This window comes from Tachyglossus aculeatus, chromosome 21 (genome assembly GCF_015852505.1).
Source record: "Tachyglossus aculeatus isolate mTacAcu1 chromosome 21, mTacAcu1.pri, whole genome shotgun sequence".
NCBI classification, from domain to species: domain Eukaryota; kingdom Metazoa; phylum Chordata; class Mammalia; order Monotremata; family Tachyglossidae; genus Tachyglossus; species Tachyglossus aculeatus.
In genome coordinates, this window is record NC_052086.1 from 53,784,146 (window position 1) to 53,800,327 (window position 16,182).

Genomic DNA, 16,182 nt, shown 5'->3' on the forward strand with positions numbered 1-16,182 from the left:
CTGCCCAGGTCCTGCCTCACCCCAGAATCCAAGCTGTCTCTTTGGAGGCATCTAGCCCAAGCGCCAACTGCCCATGGTTCCCCTGGGGCAAGACGAGGAGACCGCCGGTCTCATTCTCCTCTGCCCCTCTAAATCCCACAGGCAGAAGCGAACCTCACTTCCCAGAGTCGGAAGGAGAGGTACTGAGCAAGCGACGGCTGGACTGAGAGCTGCCGCCTGGCTTTCGTGAGGATTAAAATGGTTGCTTGCCCACAAAATTATGGCTCCCCAAATGAGAGCTCTGTCTTGGTATAAACACCCCCTTGAGAAGAGCCAAGTGGAAGGGCAGGCTTCTCCAAATACCCACCTGGGCAGGGCTGGGAAAGGTCACTCTGACACACAGCTCCATGAGACTGGGCAGGCCCCTCCTCTCTTGTGATCCTGGGATAGGGGAGTCCTGAGCCCACTGTGAGCCCACTGTTGGAGACTGTGAGCCCACTGTTGGAGACTGTGAGCCCACTGTTGGGTAGGGACTGTCTCTATGTGATGCCAATTTGTACTTCCCAAGCGCTTAGTACAGTGCTCTGCACATAGTAAGCGCTCAATAAATACGATTGATTGATCCTGAGGGAGGCAACACACAGGCTGGCTGCAGGAGACCAAAGGATGCAGCAAAAAGCAGCATGGCCTCATGGAAAGAGCCTGCGAGTGGGTGTCAGGAAACCAGGGTTCGACTGACCTACTGGGTGACCCGGGGCAAGTTCCTTAACCTTGCTGGGCCTCAGTTTCCTCATCTGTAAAATGGAGATAATGTGAATTGTGAGCCTGTAAGGGACAGGCACTGCATCTGATCTCAGAACCTTCAACCGGCCCCGGTGCTTAGCACAGAGTAAGCTTTTAATAAATATTACAATTAATGGGCCTCCCCAGGGAGTTGCTGCTTTTACCCAGGCAATCTTTAACCATCACCTCTCCGGTCCACCCTCCATCTAAGGCTGGAGAAAGTAAACTGTGCCCTTCTAGCTACAAAGTTTGGGCTCCCACAGCTGCACTCCGCACAGTAAGAAAAGTCTTTTATTGGAGTAACCTGGGCAACTACTGATCTAATCAAGAAGCCCTCTGAAGTAACCTCCCAAAGGGCCTCAACACCCCACCACTTGGTAACTCAGCTGGGGTAAATATTTATCCCAATGTACCTTCTGTCAATGCTGGGATAAAGCTCTGTTATGTGGCTATCGAGAGAGAGCTCGACTGGCTTCGCTCCTGAGTGTTTCGGTTCATTTTCTTACCACCCAAAGTATCTTAGCATCCACAGCTGGACAAGCCTCAGATGATTCTTCCAGGCTGAGGGGGGACACTCAGCTCGGGAAGTTTCCATCTCAAAAGGATTTTGGAGTCACTTAATAATGACTATTAAGCCTGGGGCCAGGCCAAGGCCAGAAATCCAGACAATTCAAAAGACAGTCTCAGGCCCAGATGGACCTCCGGTCTCCCCTTGTACCAACACTGGCTCCGGGGAGAGACAACTAGAGAAGAAGTGGCTAGTAGATAGAGCACAAGCCTAGGAGTCAGAAGGACCTGGGTTCTAATCCCAGCTACGTAACTTGTTGGCTGTGTGACCTTGGGCAAGTTGCTTCACTTCTCTGTGCCACAGTCACGTGTAAAATAGGGATTAAGACTGTGAGCCCCATGTGGGGCATGGACTGTATCCAGACTGATTAGCTTTTATCTACCCCAATGCTTAGTACAGTGCATGGCACATAATAATCACTTAAAGAGGAAAAAAAAAACCTGTGCAGGGCAGGGGTGGCAGAGAAGACAAATGGTCAAAAGAGGGTGGAGGAAGAAGCCCGAGGGGCATGGCTACTGGCCACTGGGGATATAATAATAACTATTATTATTATTATTTGTTAAGCACTTACTATGTGCCAAGCACTGTTGTAGGTGCTGGGGTAAATACAATGTAATCAGGTTGTTCCACGTGGGACAATCCCCATTTTACTGATGAGGTAACTGACACAGAGAAATTAAGTAGCTTGCCCAAGGTCTCACAGCAGACAAGTGGCAGAGCCAGGATTAAAGGTAGTCATACCTGCAGCCTTCCTATGTTAATCCAGGAAATCTCGGTCCTGCCTCCCTCAATCAATGGTATATACTGAGCGCTCACTCTGCGCAGAGCCCCTCCACATAAAGGAATAAGAGTGCTTGCTTGGCTCCTCCCTACCTCTGGCCACAGCAAGCCAGGGAAGGAGCTCTGGCCCTTTATCATTCTCATCAATACTATTTATTGACTGTTTACTGGATGCAAAGCACTGTACTTGGGAGAGTTCGATACACTTGATTGGCAGACATTTTCCCTGCCCAAACTTTGTCAGAAGAATAATAATGATGGCATTTATTAAGCGCTTACTATGTGCAAAGCATTTATTACCTGAGTAAGATGCCACTCAGGCTTAGGGGACCCATCTGTGTCGGGACCTTGGGGCATCCTAGGCAGGAGGAGTCCCAGAAGCTGGTCTCAGCTGCTCCTCTCCCACCTAATCTTAGATGCTTCAGTTAGCAGGGGCAGCACTGCGACGCCACAGACCTCAGGGTTCAAATCCAGCCCTCCCTCCCCCAGACTACCTCCACAAATCCCCTTCTGATCCTTCCGCCAGAAGGGAGAAATCATTCTGGGCCAGACTGCCAACTATCAGCCCCTCACAACCTCCGCCTTCCATCCCACATATCTCCCCCAAAGCCCAGCTCTCTGAGATCTGTTTATCTCCCATCTCCACACCCTTCCTGCTCCCATTTCCCTTCCTCCTCCATTCTGGTTCACTGGGGTGTGAAATCACAAGCTGAGCTGAGATGGGGCGATTCTGTTTCCCCGGGAAGCAGCTAGGCAGAGACAGATCTCTCAGTCCAGGCCTGAGGCCCAATGAGGGGGAGAAGAAGCAGCACAATAGGAAATAATAAGCTCTGGCCAAACAACCTCAGAGCTTGGCTGGCCGGGTGCCATGTCAGTTCCCACCTGAGTATTGTTTCCCAGAGCTTAGTACAGTGCTCGGACCCCCAAAAAGCACTTAATACTATTTTTTCTACCACCACCATCCCTCCCCTCCATTCCCCATCACACCCTGCCAGCCACACCATGACCGCTCATTCACTCACAAGTCCTAGACTTCCTGCCAAGCCCTTCTGCTGCCCTACACTGGATTGGTAGAGAGGACAGAGTTCAAGCCCGGGCCCCTCCGGATCTCCAGGGGCAAGACCTCCCCTACCTCAGCCATGGCATCTGGAGAAACGGACAGCGATGTCCCCCTCCAGGGAATTCTTGGAAGGTGCCTGGAGATCACACGGGTCGGTCCGGCCTCCCACGCCCACAAGCACTGCTGCCTCACTGAAGGCCCAAGAGGCCTTTCCTAAGCTCTCTTGTCCTTTCCTTCCACTCCCTTCTGCATCATCCTGACTTGCTCCCTTAATTTATTCTCCCTCCCATCCTCACAGCACTTATGTACATATCCATAATTTATTTAATGTCCGCCTTTCCCTCTAGAATGTAAGCTCATTGTGGGTAGGGAATGTGTGTGTTTATTGTTCTATTGTACTTTCCCAAGCGCTTAGTACAGTGCTCTGCACACAGTAAGCACTTAATAAATATGAGTGAATAAATAAATGTGACTGACGGCTAGCCATTCGATGCCATGTCGTGAGAATGACTTCAAGGCCCTATTGAGAGCTCACCTCCTCCAGGAGGCCTTCCCAGACTGAGCCCCCTCCTTCCTCTCCCCCTCCCCTCCTTCCTCTCCCCTGCCTTACCTCCTTCCCCTCCCCACAGCACCTGTATATATGTTTGCATTTATTACTCTATTTAAATTGTACATGTTTATTCTATTTATTTTATTTTGTTAATATGTTTTGTTCTCTGTCTCCCCCTTCTAGACTGTGAGCCCGCTGTTGGGTAGGGACCGTCTCTATATGTTGCCAACTTGTACTTCCCAAGCGCTTAGTACAGTGCTCTGCACACAGTAAGCGCTCAATAAATACGACTGAATGAATGAATGAGATCGGCGTCAGACTGGAGCCTGAGAACTGATGGACTGTGGGATCCAGAAGCCCCGCTCCTGAGCTCCTGACCATTACAAGGGAGAGGGAGAAGGGATAGGAAAGAGTGAGGGGGGAGGGAGGGAGGGAGGGAAGGGAGACAGGGAGAGTAAAGAAAGAGGAGAGGTTTAGACAAGAGAGTTTCGATCCTGTCTAACCCCCTGAGGTGCTTGAGTCAGCAGACTTCCTGCCAGGCAATTACCATCTCCTCTATCTGCCCAAGCCCTTCTCCTGCCCGGCTCCCGCTCTCCGCTTGGCTTGCAGGAAGCTTTGCTTAGTCTGAAGGATGAGCAAACCTCTGGTGAGAGGGGGGAAGAGATGGAGGAATCGGGGACGGTGGCTGACAGACTGGGTGAACCTGGGGGTGCAAGTGTGCGTATGGGGGGCATGTTCCAGGGTATCTATATGTCCACGTGCTGACATCAGAGAGGGCCCTGAGTGGGACGAGGAGCAGGGACAAGGACCAGAGACAACGCTCCAACTTCCCAAGTGAAGCTCTTAGAACAGTGCCTGGCACACAGTAAGTAACAAATACCACCCGAAGGAAAAAGGGCGTAAGATTCAAGGAGCCAAAGCCGAACCAGGGTTCTCCCTCCAAGCGGGCGGCATTTTGCAGGCAGGGGCGCAACCAGATAGAGCTTCCTGAACTGTGCTGCCCACACCTCCACAGCTTTAATCCTCACGGGGGGTGTCTGGGGAGGTGCCACCTTGGAATTGGTCAGGCACGGACAGGTGGGCTCCTCCCTCAAGCTCAGAGGAAGTACCCAAACAGCCCTGCCGATGGGGCGGGACCAGTGGGGGCTCTCACTTGGCCCCCTGGGGTGGCGGCAATGCTACACTGGAAATCTGTTAAGGGTAGGGAACACATCTGCTAATTCTGTTGCACTGTATTCTCCCTGGCACTGATTACAGTGCTTTGCACATAGTAAGTGCTCAAAAAATACCCTTGATTGATTGATAGGGCTGTCCCAGCAAGTGAGCCCGTTCTCCCTCCCTTCCCAGCCAGGGAGGGGGCAGAACTCGGACCCCTCTTGGAAGGGCAGGGAGCCATAGCCACCAGGTAGACCCCGACCAACCCTACATGGGCCCAAGATATGGGAATCAAACTGCATGAGGAGCTCTCCCTGTCTGAGGCTACCCCGGCCTGGTCTGGGCTGGCCCAGGTGGGTGACGTGGGCCACAAGCAGGGACCGAAACAGGTAAAGCCTGGAGGCCAAGAGGCCTGAAGGCCAGGTTCCCACCACTGTCAGCTCTGTCAGTTCCCCACGGACCTGCTGTCAGTAGCTCCTGGAGCCCTCAGGAGCTTCACTGTTTCTTTCCCCCTGCTCTGTGCTGTGGGTCCAGTCTAACCCACCCAATGATTCATGCGGGACCAGAACAAAACCCTTCTTTCCCAGCCTCATTGTGCCTACCCTGCAGGCCTTCATCCCAGAAAGCCAGCATGACCTAGGGATTCCGTGTCAAAGCCACCTTGGGCCAGACAACAACGCCCATTCAATCAATTGTATTTATTGAGCGCTTACTGTGTGTAGAGCACTGTACTAACGCTTGGGAAGTACAAGTTGGCAACATATAGAGACGGTCCCTACCCAACAGCGGGCTCACAGTCTAGAAGCCCAGGAAGACCAGAGCTGCCCCCGTCTTTCCTTCCACAAACCACCCCCATTTATTTTTATGATGGCATTTATTAAGCGCTTACTATGTGCAAAGCACTGTTCAAGTTACAAGGTGATCAGGTTGTCCCACAGGGGGGCTCACAGTCTTCATCCCCATTTTACAGATGAGGGAACTGAGGCACAGAGAAGTGACTTGCCCCAAGTCACACAGCTGACAATTGGCAGAGCCGGGATTCGAACCCATGACCCCTGACTCCAAGGCCAGTGATCTTTCCACTGAGCCACGCTGCTTCTCTATTTGCACCCCCAGAAAGCCGGCCTCCACACCCCATCAACCAGGCCACTCGCAGGATCTGGCTGAGTTGTGGGGGGGACACACCCACTCACCTTCAACAACGGCTCTGCTTCGGGGGAAGCGGGGTGGGCAGGGCCCAGGTCTGCGGTGAGGAGGAGGAAATCTGAAACTCTGGCTTTGTCTAATAATAATAGGGGTATGTTTTTATGATATTTTTTAAGCGTTTACTATGCCAGGCACTGTACTAAGTATTGGGGTAGATACACTGATTGCCTTGCATATAGTAAGCGCTGAATAAATGCCATCATCATCATCATTTATTCAATCGTATTTATTGAGCACCTACTGTGTGCACAGCACCGTACTAAGTGCTTGGGAAGTACAAATCGGCAACATATAAAGGCGGTCCCTACCCAACAACGGGCTCACAGTCTAGAAGGGGGAGACAGACAACCAAACAAGTAGACAGGTGTCAATACCATCAGAATAAATAGAATTATAGCTATATACACATCATTAATACAACAGTAATAAATATTTATGGATGAAATAGAGTAATAAATATGTATAAATATATATATACAAGTGCTGTGGGGAAGGGAGGAGGAGGAGAGGAAAAAGAAGGGGCTCACTCTGGGAAGGCCTCCTGGAGGAGGTGAGGTCTCAGTAGGACTCTGAAGGAGGAAGAGAGCTAGTTTGGTGGATTTGTGGAGGGAGGGCATTCCAGGCCAGAGGTAGTACATGGGTCGACAGCGGGACAGGCAAGAACGAGGCACAGTGAGGAGGTGAGCGGCAGAGGAGCGGAGTGTGCGGGCTGGGCTGTAAAAGGACAATGGACACAGTCCCCACCCTGCATGGGACTCACAGTCTTAATCCCCATTTTCCAGATGTGGTAACAAGCACGGAGAGGTGAAGTGACGTGCACAAGGTCACACAGCCGACAACTGATGGAGCTGGGATTAGAACCCAGGTCCTTCTGACTCCCATGCCCGTGAGCGCCAGTCACGAGGGATCCAGGAGTCTGGATCTGAGGACCCGGGGAGAGGACCGGTGAGGTCACTGGACAGAGGGAGGGAGAGAGGGTCTGCCCAGTGCACAGGCATCCACTCCGCTCCCCTAGGCCGCTTAGCACACAAGCTCTGACTCTGCCGACACCACTTTCCCTAGCAGTGCCACCCGGCGAAGGAAGGGCGATATGTTAACAGCCCTTCTAGGATCTGAACCACTCCAAAAAGACGATTAGAAGAAAGGAGGCAAGAACGAGCTTGTGGAAGCAAAGTCCCTCTGCCAAGGGAGGGAGGCGGGACAAGGGGCAGAACGGTGGCCGGAACCCCAGAAGGAACAAGAAGAAATAATTTAAGGAGCACTTCATCCCTGTTTCCGGAGTGAGCTGTTCCAACTGCTCTGGAGACCTCTCAGACTTCAACACCCTGAAGGGGAAGATAGGCAGCAAGCCAGAAGTAAACCTCTAAAGCAGCATGGTCTAGTGGATAGAGCACAGGCCTTGGAGTCGAATATCTGGGTTCTAATCCCGGTTCCACCACATGTCTGCTGTGTGACCTTGGGCAAGTCACTTAACTTCTCTGAGCCTCAGTTACTTCATCTGCAAAAATGGGGATTAAGACTGTGAGCCCCACGTGGGACAACCTGATCACCTTGTATCCCCCCCAGCACTTAGAACTGTGCTTTGCACAGTAAGCGCTTAACAAATGCCATCATTATTATTATTATTAAAATGGTGGTTAAGATTGTGAGCCCCATGTTGACAGGGACTGTGTCCAGCCTGATTTGCTTGTTTCTATCCCAGAACAATGCTTGGTACATAGCAAACACATTATTAATTCCACAATTATTATTAAAGCAGGTCCCGGAGTCTTGGCTCCCAGTTCTTGCTAACACTCCTTCCCACCAATGCACCCAGCGCTTAGAACAGTGCTTTGCACATAGTAAGCGCTTAACAAATACCATCATTATTATCATTATTATTCAAGAAACTGTGAAAGGAACTCTGGTCTCCGGGGCCACTGACAAAGAACTCCTCTGGCTAAAACTGCCGACTGGGGAATGGGTTCAGGGAGCTTAAGGCACCCGCAATGGGTGAGCCGAAGCTGGGGCACGCTGTTCCTTGACCTTCACCTCGGGGTCCGCCAGGAAGAAGGATATTTATTTTCTTGTGCATTGTGAGAGCCCACTGCCTGCTAGGCCTCACCATGGAATTGCTACCCATTTTTGCCAACCTAGCTGTTCTCTTGAGTATGCCCGTTCACTGGTCCCAGAACTGGGGAGGGTCACTTCCCTCACTTCACACCTCACCACTCTCCTACTACAACCCAGCCCGCACACTTCACATCTCTAATGCCAACCTTCTCACAATACCTCGATTTAGTCTATCTCACTGCCAACCTCTCACCCACATTCTGCCTCTAGCCTGGAACGCCCTCCCTCCTCATACCAAACAAACAATTACTCTCCCCCGTCACAGCCTTACTGAAGGCACATCTCCTCCAAGAGGCCTTCCCCAAGCCGTCCTTTCCTCTCCTCCCATTCCCTTCTGCATCACCCTGACTTGCTCTCTTTATTCATCCCCCATCCCAGCCCCACAGCACTTAACGTATATATCTGTAATTTATATTAAAGCCTGTCTTCCCTCCTAGATTGTAAGGTAGTTTTGGGCAGGGAACGTGTATTGTTATATTGTACTCTCCCAAGCGCTTAGTACAGTGCTTTGCACACAGAAAGTGTGAGGGAACTGAGGCACAGAGAAGTTAAGTGACTTGCCCCAAGTCACACAGCTGACAACTGTGCACACAGAAAGTGCTCAATACAACTGAGTGAATGAATAATAATAATAATAATGGCACTGATTAAGTGCTTACTATGTTCCAAGAGCTGGGATAGACACGGGTTAATCAGGTTGGACACAGTTCCTGTCCCACTTGGGTCTCACACTCTTATCCCCAGTTTTTACAGATGAGGTAACTGAGGCACAGAGAAGTGACTTGCCCAAGGTCACACAGCAGACAGGTGGCAGGGCCGGGATTAGAACCCAGGTCCTTCTGACTTCCAGGCCTGTGTTCTAGCCATTAAGCCATGGTGAACCATTCATTCATTCAATCGTATTTATTGAGCGCTTACTGTGTGCAGAGCACTGTACTAAGCGCTTGGGAAGTACAAGTTGGCAACATATAGAGACGGTCCCTACCCAACAGCGGGCTCACAGTCTAGAAGGGGGAGACCCCAGACTCCAAGGGACCCCTCAGCCTCCACTAACTGAGCAGACAGCTGGAAGCAGCAGAGTTTCCAGATATGGAACACCACACAGGGCTCCATCCACCGGAGGTGACTCCCCCACTCCTGCAGGCCAAGCAACATTAAACACTTGCATGGGGCTTGAGGCCCTGGACTAGACGTCAGAGACTGGCAGAACGCTTCCCAGCTACAAGTGCCCCCGGGATTGGGGGGGTACACCTGCTGTTCCCCAGCCCAGTGGAAAAGAAGCGGGTGGGCGGGTGGCACACCGGCCCACGCTCCAGGGTGAAGTACGAAAACCGAAAAGGGCGAGGGGAAGCGCCCTACCCTCGGCCCCATGACCTGGGCCAGTTTGGCTTGGCAGGGAGCCGGGCCATTTGCCTTGGCCTCCGGGGTTCAGAGAGGGAGGGGGGCACGTTCTCAGCTGCTTGGCTGGGGCTGACCCCACAGGCGCTACTCACAACGGGAAGGGGAAAATGCCCGCTTTGTGTGGAGCCGGCCCGGGGCCCACTCGGCCATACAGGAACCCCGATTGTGCCTGCGGCAGCCGGGCCCTCCCCCCTCAACAGCAGCCTGGGCAAGGGGCCGGGAGTGGTGCCAGGAGGAACCCAGGGGAGAGATGAGGAAGAAGGGAGAGTGACAGAAGGTCGGGGGATGGAGGAAGGGGACAAAATTCTGAGAAAAGGAACCTACTGGAAAGAGGGCAGAGCTGCGAGTCGGGAAGCCTGCTTCTAATCCCGGCTCCGCCACCTGCCTGTTGTGTGACCTTGGGCAAATCACTTAACTTCTCTGGGCCTGTTTTTTTCATCTGTAAAATGGGGATTAAATACCTGTTCTCTCTCCCCATGAGTCTGTGAGCCTCAGGTGGGACAGTGATTGTGTCTGATCTCCTCCAGGAGGCCTTTCCAGACTGAGCCCCTTCCTTCCTCTCCCCCTCGTTCCCCCTTTCCATCCCCCCCATCTTACCTCCTTCCCTTCCCCACAGCACCTGTATATATGTATATATGTTTGTACAGATTTATTACTCTATTTATTTATTTTACTTGTACATATCTATTCTATTTATTTTATTTTGTTAGTATGTTTGGTTTTGTTCTCTGTCTCCCCTTCTAGACTGTGAGCCCACTGTTGGGTAGGGACTGTCTCTATGTGTTGCCGACTTGTACTTCCCAAGCACTTAGTACAGTGCTCTGCACACAGTAAGCGCTCAATAAATACGATTGATTGATTGATTTATCTTACTTGTACATATCTATTCTATTTATTTTATTTTGTTAGTATGTTTGGTTTTGTTCTCTGTCTCCCCCTTCTAGACTGTGAGCCCACTGTTGGGTAGGGACTGTCTCTATGTGTTGCCAACTTGTACTTCCCAAGCGCTTAGTACAGTGCTCTGCACACAGTAAGTGCTCAATAAATACAACTGATTGATTGATTGATTGATCTGAGGGCATTGTATCTACCCCAGCATTTGAGACAGAGCTTGGCATGAGTGCTTAATAAATGCCATAATAATTATTATTATCCCCCCCCACTCCCTGGAGCAAGGCTCTGAGTCAGGGGACAGTGTTCTGGGGATGAAAGGCAGCCTATCACGTGAGGCCCTGAGAATCCATCCGTCCACCTCCAACCTCCACCTCTCTCCAGCTGGACAGTGCTGTCAGTGTCTCACCTTCTCCCCAGGCAGCCCGTGACCATTACGGAAGCCAGGTTCTGTAATGGTCTCCCCTTGCCTCATTTCCCAGCCTGGGAAATCACTTTCCAAGCTGCATCCACCTAAAGGGGGTGGAGTGGGGACTGGCTCTCTTCTAGGAAAAGAAGCCCGTGGCTCACATCTCACTCCCAAGGCAGATTAAGGCAACAGGTTCTGCTTCAGCTACCGACACGGGGCCAACACCCTGCCCTCCTCCCTCCACACCCTCCCAGTCACCCTGCTCACCCCCCACCCCTTCCTGCCACAATGGGGCCTCGCCGTTCCAGGCAAACTACAAGGCCGCAACGCTGACCCTCTGGCCCAAAACCCAAAGCTGCCCTCTGGCTTTCTGGGGGAATGGGTCCAGAAAGGCAAGAGGGGAGGGAAAGACTCACATGGTTGAGAGGGGTAGTTGGGAGGAGCGGGAGCTAAGCTAAGAAACCCCAGGAGGAGAAGGTCAGGAGCTCCAGAGATGGAGACCCCTGGGAGGCACTAGGGCCCGGCTTGCAGCCGGCCTCTGACCTCTCGGGACCGGATGGCCTCAGCCCACACTGTAATTTCCTCTCCTAACCATCAATTTCTGCTGCTTAAATAAGTTCCACGCTGACATGCTCCCTCCTGGCCCTGTCGCCTCCTCCCCCCTCCCTGGCCCATCACCTCCTTATGAAGTCCACCTGGACCCCCCAACAGTCGCTCTGTTTCCCAGGAGGTGGTGGGAAAGGAGCAGAGGCTGGGGTCTGGAGCCACAGAACCACCACTGACCTTCACGGTCACTTCGAGGAGACAGGCCATTCGGAGGGTTCCAGGCCCGAGCAGCCTTCAGAAATGACCTGATTTTAGGAGATTCAACTGAGCTCCTCCCACTGACCACCCCAGACTGGAGCTCTGGTTTCTCCGTGCCTCAGTTACCTCATCTGTAAAATGGGGATTAAGACTGTGAGCCCCAGGTGGGGCAACCTGATCACCTTGTATCCCCTCCCAGTGCCTAGAACAGTGCTTTGCACATACTAAGCACTTAAATGCCGTCATTATTATCCCCTTTCCTCATCCTTCGCCCCGCTTTCTCACCCTTTTCCCAAGTATAGTCAGAATGCGAGGACCTGAGACAGACACCGATCAATGGTACTTACTGAACCTTACCTTTATTCATCCCCCTTTCCAGCCCCACAGCACTTATGCAAATACCGATAATTTATGTATTTATATTAATGTCCATCTTCCCCTCTAGACTTTAAGTTCCTTGTGGGCAGGGAATGTGGCTGCTTATTATTATACTGCATTCTTCCAAGTGCTTAGTACAGTGCTCTGCACACAGTAAGCGATCATTTAAATTATTACCTCAGTTACCTCATCTCTAAAATGGGGATTAAGACTGTGAGCCCCATGTGGAACATGGATTGGGTCCAATCTGGTATCTATTCCAGCGCTAGTACAGTGCCTGGCATATAGTAAGCCCTTAAATACCATAGAAAAAACTATTAGCACCAGGGCCCTGTAGCACAAAATTTCAGCTCCTAAAGGGGAAAGGAGAAGAAGAACAGGGATGAGGAGAAGGGGAAGAGGATGCTTTCTTGATGAAGAGAGATATAGGATAGAGCCACTGCTATTCAGAGAGACCAGATGGAAGCAGCAGATGGAGAGAATGAAACTGCCCCCACTTTCCAAGGAATGAACACTATTCACAGACTCCTGTCAAGGCCAAAGCCCTTTCAGATTAAACAGCTGAACCCAGAGGTGGGGGAGAAAGACAAGGGCCTTGTCCTAGCCCTGTCCCCACTCCCTGCCCTGGAATGATTTGGCTCTCACCGGAGACCCAAGGCAGTTTCCACTGGGCCCAGTGGGAAATGGGACATTTGGTGGGGGTGGGTACCCAGCTTCCTGGCCCCCTCGCCCCCACCTCAGAGGTGTCAGACAGTGACAGAGGCCAAGCTGTCTCTCTCAGGCAGTCAGGTGGCTTTCCCCACTGCTCAATCAGGACTTTCTTCCCCTCAAATCCCAAACTTGGTTTCTATGACAATGGCGCATCCTCGGTAACCACAGCAGCGGGCTGGAGCTCGGCACCAGTTTGGCCTGGATTGGCCAGAGCCCCAGAGCTCATCAATCACTCCCATCCCCCTCCATGGTGGAGGAGCCCCTACCCGCCTCTGGTTGCCAGGATTCCAAAATCAGCCTCCCTTAACCCTATCCCAGACAGCCAGAGGAACAGCTGTCTAAGGCAAGTCCTCCCTTCCTCTCAGGCTGTTAGGATATTGTACTCTCCCAAGCGCTTAGTACTGTGCTCTGCACACAGTAAATGCGCAATAAATATAATTGAACGAATGAACCTCAGAGGTCACTAACTCTACTCCATAGGCCCAACCACGTCTGAATCTGAAACCACTTGCCTGCTTGGGCAAATCACTTCACTTCTGTGAGCCTCACATTTCTTATCTGTAAAATGGGACTGAAACACCTTTTCTCCCTCCCCCTCAGACTGTGAGACCCATATGGGACAAGGATCGCATCCGACCGATTATTTTGCACCCCCGCCAGTGTTTCACAGAGTGCGTGGTACATAGCGGATGCTTAGTAAGTACAGCAATTATCATTCTTGTCTTCATCAGCACCAAGAAGTGGCAAGAGTGAAAGCTTGCTCAGTCTGCTGGGAGTCTGATCCTTCAGCCCCGAGGGGATTTTCCGGAGCCGGAGGCTGAGGGGGTGGTGGCTGGCACAGAGCAAATATCCACACCGTAGAGGCTTCAGAGAAACTCTTCCATGCACCCATTCTATTCTCAGAAAGGAGGAGGCTGGCACTTAGCACACAGATAAGGTCTCCACTCCCTCCCCTGCACAAAAATTCTCTTTTCCCCAAGAGCGGGGTTTTCATAAAATGGCCTCTGGTTCCTCAGCCCCAGCAAGCCCTGCCCCAGCATGGCAAGGACCACACATCTCAGGCACCAGGGTGGGCAACAACCAAGACAAGAGTGTCTCCACACCCTCGTATCACTGGTTGGGAAGCTGGGGCTGGTCGGAAACAGAACACTTAAAAGTCTATTTGTTAGGGTAAGCACAACGCTTCACACCAACACACACACACCTGTCTCTCTCTGTCCTTGTCCTTTGAGACATGTAATCACACACAGACCTCTCTATGTCGCTGCCCACGTCCTTTGAGACACATGATCACACACACACACAGTAGCCTATTTGAATCAAGTGACTGAATGAATACGTGGCTTCTCTTGTCCTTTGAGACACGTGATCACATGCATACACAACCCCCCCCCCCCACCCCACCCATATGGCTGCCCATGCCCTTTGAAACACACAGATGAACCACCTATCCCCGAATGGAAAGTCACCCGCAGAGATTAAGCATCTACCACAGTCTCCCGAAACAGGTGCTGGTCAGGGCTGGCAGAGCCCCAGGGGACTGCTGCATGCCACTGGATGCCCCCAACCCCAACCGTGATGGTTCCCACACCAAGCCCGTGACCTAATCACACCAAGGGAAGGGGGAGCAAAACTCCCTCGCCACCCTAAGGGAGAGCTGGGACGCTGACACACCCAGCCAAGCTTTCTTACCTCCCAGCGCTGCTTGGACTGAAACCCTCATGTCAGAGGGGAAAGGATACACCTTGACGGCTCCAGACTTGGTGCCAATAGCCATGATGCGGAGCTTGGGATCGTAGGCCAGGGAGCTGGGCTGGTTGGGAAATCCATGTTCCACCGTCTGAGGAAGAAGAAAGAGGAAATGGTCATGTTTCAATTCCAGGAAAGCAGCCCCACAGGCCTTTAAGAAAGCCTATACTTGGAATCTGAAGCAGGAAGTCATATGCGTGGAGACAAACACACACACTCACGCCCTGTGTTCTACGTTGCCAGCCTGCAGCACCTTGTGACGCAGTCCTTGTCCCACATGGGGCTCCCAGTCTTAATCCTCATTTTACAGATGAGGTGACTGAGTTAAGTGATTTGCCCAAAGTCACACAGCAGATGAGTGGCAGATCCAGGATTAGAACACAAGTCCTTCTGACTTCCACGCTGGTGCTCTATTCGTTGTGTCTCAGTTACCTCATCTGTACAATGGGGACTAAGACTGTGATCTCATGTGGTCCAATCTGATTAACTTGTATCTAGTCAGTGCCTGACACATAGTAAGTGCTTAACAAATACCATTAAAAAAAAATTAGCAGATATGATTCCTGCTCTTAAGGAGCTGACAGTCCAAAGCGGAAAGCACACTATTGTAAGTTTGCAAAGCATCCCTAAGCTGAAACCAGATCTTGCCCAGAAGCGACTCTGAGGTTGTCTGGCCTATGTCCCTGTCTCCAAGAGGGACCACGCCTTAACCAACCCATCAGATATCAGTTTGGGGCAGTTCTGAAGAATTGCCAGGAGAACCGGGAAGCCCCTCTGAATAACTGGGTTAGGTCCTGGGCCAAACCCTTACCTTTAACAAACCTGTACTTCTTTAGGGTGCCAAGTGAAGACAGGCAGAGTCAATGTATGCCTGGGGGCAGGAGAAGGTTTTTTGTGGGGGGATGCACTCCGTCCTCTCACACAAGCTGATACCTCCTCATTCATTCAATCAGTCGTATTTATTGAGCGCTTACTGTGTGCTAGGCACTGTACTAAGCACTTGGGCGAGTATAATATAACAATAAACAGACACATTCCTTGCCCATAACGTCCTCCACACTTCAGGTCCGGCAGATGGTAGGGCTTAACAGGCTTAAAAGAGCTTCCGACCCAAGCTGGGGGAGGCGGGGGAAAGGAAGAGCGGGGAAGCTGCCACATGTTCTTTTCCCGCAAAACCCAGGTGGAGATCCTTTGGAATAGGTTCCAGAACTCTCCAGAGAGGATCCATTCTTTGGTTCGGTCATCTGGACGGGGAGTGGAGGGGAGGGTAGAAGAGGGAGATCCAAGTAGCTCAGGCAGGAAGTGTATTTCCTGCAAGTCCCAGTCACCCACCCAGGCTCCTCTGGGCATCATTCTTGTGGTTCCATCCAGCGCCCTGTCTCTTTCGGCTTGATTTCCCAATCCGTCCTTTTAGGGCATTCCAACTTTATCTCTCGGGGGTCAGGGTCAAACCAAAGGGATTCACATGCCAAGGGAAATGGGGAAAAGTCTAAAGAAGACTTTCTTCCTGCTCCTGCACATCTGATCCTCCTTCGGAGCTCTAGCCAGTGACTCAACCTTCATTCCAGCCAGAACCCAGGGACAACCAAGCCCTTCCAGCCCAGAATCAAATGGGATGGGCCAAAACCAAGTTAAATGAGCCAGTC

General features: G+C 51.6%; 1 protein-coding gene across 1 annotated transcript in view; it reads right to left on the reverse strand.

Annotated features, from left to right (window-relative positions):
* The window catches only part of LLGL1 (LLGL scribble cell polarity complex component 1), a 110,567-nt gene that overhangs the window by 81,414 nt on the left and 12,971 nt on the right, over window positions 1–16,182 (reverse strand). The window contains exon 2 of the mRNA XM_038762517.1: window positions 14,530–14,627. Coding sequence (XP_038618445.1) covers window positions 14,530–14,627 — 98 coding nt within the window. The remainder of the gene's footprint in view (window positions 1–14,529; window positions 14,628–16,182) is intronic.